The 6,000-nt window shown below is 39.8% G+C and overlaps 1 protein-coding gene across 2 annotated transcripts in view; it reads left to right on the forward strand.

The window, feature by feature from the left end:
• The window catches only part of ABCD3 (ATP binding cassette subfamily D member 3), a 46,122-nt gene extending 40,696 nt beyond the window's left edge, over nt 1-5,426 (forward strand). For both annotated transcript variants that reach the window (XM_035121924.2, XM_035121923.2), the window contains exons 22-23: nt 766-822; nt 2,149-5,426. In XM_035121924.2, coding sequence (XP_034977815.2) covers nt 766-822; nt 2,149-2,226 — 135 coding nt within the window. In that variant the 3' untranslated portion in view covers nt 2,227-5,426. The remainder of the gene's footprint in view (nt 1-765; nt 823-2,148) is intronic.
• The last annotated feature ends 574 nt before the right edge of the window (nt 5,427-6,000 follow it).

Raw genomic sequence — 6,000 nt, forward strand, 5'->3', positions numbered from 1 at the left:
ACTAAAGCACAGGATACTCAAAACATGCCCAGAGCAAGGGGGAATCCAAATTAGCAGATTTATTACCTAGCACTTTCTGCACATTTTTGGTGCATTGGATGCACATTCACGATGCACATTCTTTACTGTGTGATAAGTAAAAGTCAGTTTGCCAACATATATAGAGTTGCAAACAATTCCTTAGAAGGCAGCTCAAGGTTTAACTCTCTTAAAATCAAATTCTGTTGATTCTCAATGAGAAAGATAGTGTGCATCTTTAATCCCCCCCCCGTTGTAATGAATGGGACTTAAAAATTGAGTCTATATATGTGATGTGATATGTCTAATAGCAAAGCCAAACCACATGAGAGCCATGATTAGAACAGAGAGTCATTTTCTGAAAGCAGCTGGGGGGGGGATGCATTTTGCATTAGGGTCACAGGGAGGGGGAGATTAACCATGTGGCACCCCAAACCCCTTCCTAGAGCGGCTACTAGCAGTGGAGCTGAAAATTTACAGGCAGTGGAATAAATTAGTTATAACCTGGGCAGGGGCACTCTGCAGTGGCGAGCTGGTATGGAACCAAAGGGTTCACACCCCGACCCCCAACACCGTAGCCCTCTTCCAAATTGCATTTCCCTGCCCTGCCCCAGCAGCTGCTTTCAGAAATAGACTTTGGGGTATCAAGTCACAGCTTTCCTGTATCATGTAATGTGGAGCTTTTGAGAGTTTATTTTCTTTGGATGAAGCTTAAAGCTTACTTTATCTTATATTCTGTCACTCTAGGTTGGTATCACCCTCTTCACTGTATCCCACAGAAAATCACTTTGGAAACACCATGAGGTAAGATTTATCTTGTTTAAACATAAGTTATATGTTTTGATATCTGAAATCCATACCTTGCTCATTAAGATATACCTTGGGTTCCTACCAGCTCAAGTGTTTTCGATAATAAAACGAACAGTTTCACAGCACTTTTGCAAAATTACAGAATAATTGTGTCAGCTGAAGCATATTAATTGTTTAAAACATTTATAGCTCACTTTTCCTCAGTGAGCACAAGGTGGTTAATAGCGTAAGTTAAAACAGTAATTAGCCATTTTAAAAACATGAAGGAAGCCATTAAAAAATGAAAAGAGGGAAGAGAGAATTTTTTTAAAAACACCATAAAACAGCCATAAAAAATGATGAGCTGTCGCTATCCCAATCAGATAGCTTTCTTGCAAATGAAAAGTGAATCCCCATTCCATTGTGGCTACCCTGATGATTAAGATAAAAAGCACACACCTGACAGTAATCTTCATATAACACAGCCCTTATCTCCAGATACTTGTCTTGCTCACTATAACTTAATTGAAATTCTATGCAGGTGAGTGTGTAGACAGGTGGATGAGGGACAAATGGTTCTGTTTATCCTTTGCAAGCCCGCTGCATTTCCATGCTGACAGCAAAAGAAGACACTCGGCTGGTAAAACCAATCTGAACAGAAAGGTTGTGCAAGTCTGCCTGGTAAAAGATAACTTTCAGCAGGGTAGTTCAAAAGGCAAATCAGGCTAGTAACTTCCCTGGCTTAGTTACAAGGCTGATAAAATGCTGGATCTCCTAAGTGCTTGAAGTGTTTCAGATAATTTCTTCACCTTCAGTACATACATGTATGCTATATAAACCCACTCACAGATCAGGAAGCTGAGACACAGTAAGGGTGATCAGGTAAGCAGCTGCTCAGAGGAATTGTTATATGATTTTCCTGTGATAGTCGGCAGTTGCACATAGCTAAAATGAAACCATAGTTTAAAAGGCAATAAGCACAGCCATCCCATACCTAATTTCCCAAAGCAGATTCCTCCAGGATTTCATAACCAATTTTAAATATGTGAAGAATTCAGCATTATTTTTAGCCATTTGTCTGCATGTTTCAGTAGTAGATAGTTGAACACATAGTCAGAGTTATGAGACCAAACTTCAGCAACCAGATGACTCTATCATCACAAAATAAATAGTCCGAGCTCCTGGCAGTGCCACCAGATGGAGGTATAAGACATGCAACATTTTACAGTGTTCTTTCCAAGCAGAAATGTGGTGATAGGAGTTTCTGTAGACAATCCTTATTTAAACAGAGAGTATATATTAAAATCAAGTTAGCTAATATGTATTTTTCCTTCTCCTCAGTTCTACCTTCACATGGACGGAAGAGGAAACTATGAGTTCAAGAGGATTACTGAAGATACAATTGAATTTGGTTCTTAAAAACAACAATACTGCATAAATCTACAACCTACTTCAGCGACCGAAAACAGCACGGGGCATAGAAAGACACAAAGTACAATGTAATTTAACAGATGGCTCATTCTTTAAACCAATTACTAAGTGTAGGATAACAAAGTGTCCAAAACAAGCTGTCGAGGCATTTATTATAATGTAGAATATTACTAATTTGTGTATATGTTGGTTTAAATATTACTATGTACTAAGAATGTCCTTATTCTTGTGGTTTTTAAAACCTGCCTAAATTAAATTGGGCTTAAATCACTGTAACTTTGATTCATCCTGGGATGTAAACATTCTGAAGTCAAGTAATTCGACTTCTGTTTGACCTTTGCCTTCCTCTGGGGAAGAACCCTTATTAAAGTTAGGGTCACTACCTCCTCTGCTCCCAGTGCAAAGAGACGTGAATTTCTATGTCTTATCCGGATGCATCATTTCATTGTACTGAATAGCATACCTTTTTTCCAGGGCAGTACTAGCCTGTTCCATTGCATCATTACGTAGGGCAGCAAGCTTTTCCTTTGGCCAAGGGTGGGTGAGGCTCTGCAGCAGCGTTGGGAGAGAAGTGAACCTTGGACCTACATTTCTAAGTGCTAAAGATCTGAGCTTATTCCAGTGAAGATCTCTTTCTCAGTCTCTGTCCACAGCTTCCCACTGTTCTTTTGGTCCCAGTCTTCTATCCGGCTCAAAAAATAAAATAAAAAGCTATTCTGTTGTTGCCTGTGCTTCATGCACTTCTGGGAAGGGAAGTGGGGGGAAATGAAGAGGAATGAGGAAGCTGGGAATGTTGGAGAACAAATAGAAAGAATAAGTTAAACATAGGAACTCACGTTCTGTATTTCAAAACAGAGATCACTGATGTTCACATTTAGAAGTGGGTCTGATCCATTTGATAGCTTTGGGAAGCTGTGCACAGGTTCTTAATAAAACGCCAAGGGCACCTGCCCCATTCAGATTTATTTTCTTTTACAGGGTGACATGCTTTTCTTTCTGGGGTGTGTGTATATGTTCAACATTCATTGCCTAAGACACAGCAGTTCTCAAAGCCTTTCAGAACTGTTTCCTGTTATGTGAGCATTTTTGTGTGTGTTTGCCTCTTAGGAATAACTTCCATGCCAACCACGTTCTGATGCTTAATGTTACATAAGCAGTTCCCAGACTGATAATAAGCCAATCACAAACTTATAGATTCTGGCAAGACCACATATAACTGAAGCTTTAAAGAGTATCAGTTTTCCAAGTGAAGCGATTATTGTTGCTACATGATGTTATGGGAGCATTCCTTAGAGGTGGCCCCGTAGATGGGGCTGGGAAGACAGTGCCTAACTAGTCTGTCTGATCAATAATCTGCCATTAAGCCCATAGGAATTTCTGAAACCCCATGGAGTATGACACAGCCTAGGTATGTGTCTGGGTTCATGTGATGTAACATAGAAATGCACTACATGAAGGCATGCACTACATATGCAAATAAATGTGATTGCTGTCTCCCCCCCCCTTTGCTGTAAAATCAACATATGTTGTTAGTGACCACACACCAGTCTTGAATATCCCCCTTTCACAGTAAGATACCGCCTGCCAATTTTTTGTTCTCCTCGTCCTGCTTCCAATATGGTGCTTCAGTCCACTGTTTATAAATGCCATTTTTCTTCATGTGTTTTATATGAATAATCGGTGGAGAGCTACAGAAGGATCGAGCTTGGAAGCAGCTTAAAAATTAAACTAACTTTATCTGTCATCATTTCAATTTTTTCTCTCCATACAGTCGTACCTTGGAAGTCAAATGGAATCCGTTCCGGAGGTCCGTTCGACTTCCAACATGTTCGGAAACCAAAGCGCGGCTTCCGATTGGCTGCAGGAAGTTCCTGCAGCCAATCGGAAGCCTTTGAAGTCCCATTGGATGTTCGGCTTCCAAAAATAGTTTGCAAACCGGAAAGTCACTTCCGGTTTTGCGGCATTCGGGAGCCAAAACATTCAAGAACTAAGCTGTTTTAAAACCAAGGTACGACTTTATTTTGTATGGCAAGGAGTTGCCCTTCTGTACTCCCACTTTTGTTTGTTTGAACAACTTGGGGAGACTGCTTCCGATACTGGTTGTGATATTCAACATGTGGTTACTGCAGGGTGATCATATTGCAAAGGCTGATGTTAAACTGATTCCACAGATAGATCGTCTAGCCCAGCAGTTTCAGCTTAGTGGTGATCTGATTCAGAGGTACATATAATCTATGAAAATCAGGTAGCTCTGCTGCTAGTGAAGCTTCCTTTTCCCAAATAAAACCTGCCTTTCAAGTTGATATTATGTAGTGACTGTTCTTGAGAGGGAATGGTTTTCTTGAATGCATCTGTTTTTTAAAGAACTGCTATAATTTTTTTAGACTGGAAAATGCAGCTTTTTCAATATTTGTATTCTTTTTTCAGAAACGTCTGCACTAAAATTGAGTAGTAGTAGATTTGAGGTTTTTTAAAGAATGTTGTATTTTTTGTCACTAACTAGCAGAAAGTATCCATTATTTATAGAACATCTTTTGCAGATAGCCAAAAGGCGTTGCAGTTTGAGACTTAACACTGAGCACAACCATTGTTTATCTGTTTGATAGACAAAATTAACTTCAGTAACCATTAACCAATAAAACTGATTCTTTGAATTAAACACCAGATACAAAGTCCAGGGGAACTCCATATTCAGAAATTGTCTTGGCTTTTGCGACATCTCAAGTTGCAATATCCCTACTTTTATCAAGTCATCAAAAGTAGTCTGACCTCCTGAGATAGTAAGTATATAAATGCAAAATGAACCAGAGCGGTGCTCAAAGGAAGCAGTGTTTGAGATTATGCTTTTTAGTTGAAGAATTTTTTTGGAGATGTGAGTAATCATTCAGAAACATGGTTCAGCTATGAATTTGTGCTATAGTCTTGTATGTTGATCGCTGATTTTATGATTGCTTGAACAGGAATTGTTGGGGTGATGGGAAGGTCAGCACAAATGAAGCACCTCCATGTCTTCCTTCTGGTGGTATCTGGTACTCTGGTGATCATAGATGGCTCCCATTTCATTGGGACATAATTGCTGTACTTTAATATATTGTAGCTTGTAAAGCCCTTTGAGAGGAAAGACACTATCTAAATGTAAGATTTTTCTATATAAGTGCCTCTGGAATAATAAATCTGAGACAAAGATCCTTGGCTTTTTTTGAAAAAACTGGTCTCATTCTGAACATTTTAAAAGCTCATAGCAAGGCCAGCCAGCCAGCCAGCTCTTCAGATATTATGGACTGCAACATTATTCCTTACGGTTGGCCATACTGGCTGGGAAGGTTGGGAGTTGTAATCTACAGCTTCTAGAGAACACCATGTTCTCTACCCAAAGCTTTACAGATAGGTGTCTATATCCCAACAAATTTGGGATCAGTAGCTCATATTTCAAGAGGCTGATGCCCGGTACAATGACAAACAATCATACTTTTAAATCAAACTATTACTCGCAAGTCTGAACTGCTACCATGTTACTAGGGCAAGCATGTCTTCAATCTACCATGGAATTAAAATCCCGTGTGTGTGTGGAAAGAAAATTTATACATGAAAGGGGTGCTTGTGTATCTTATCTACACCCAAATGAAGCCATCAGGGTACTGAGAATCAGTGCTTTTTTCTAGAAAAAAAGGCGCAGGATTGCTGCCCTGTCCCTCCTGCTTCTGTGCACAAGCAGGAGGGACAGGGCAGCTCCATAGACAGGCAGAGCCAACCTTCAGAGAA

This window comes from Zootoca vivipara, chromosome 7, assembly GCF_963506605.1.
Source record: "Zootoca vivipara chromosome 7, rZooViv1.1, whole genome shotgun sequence".
Lineage (NCBI taxonomy): Eukaryota > Metazoa > Chordata > Lepidosauria > Squamata > Lacertidae > Zootoca > Zootoca vivipara.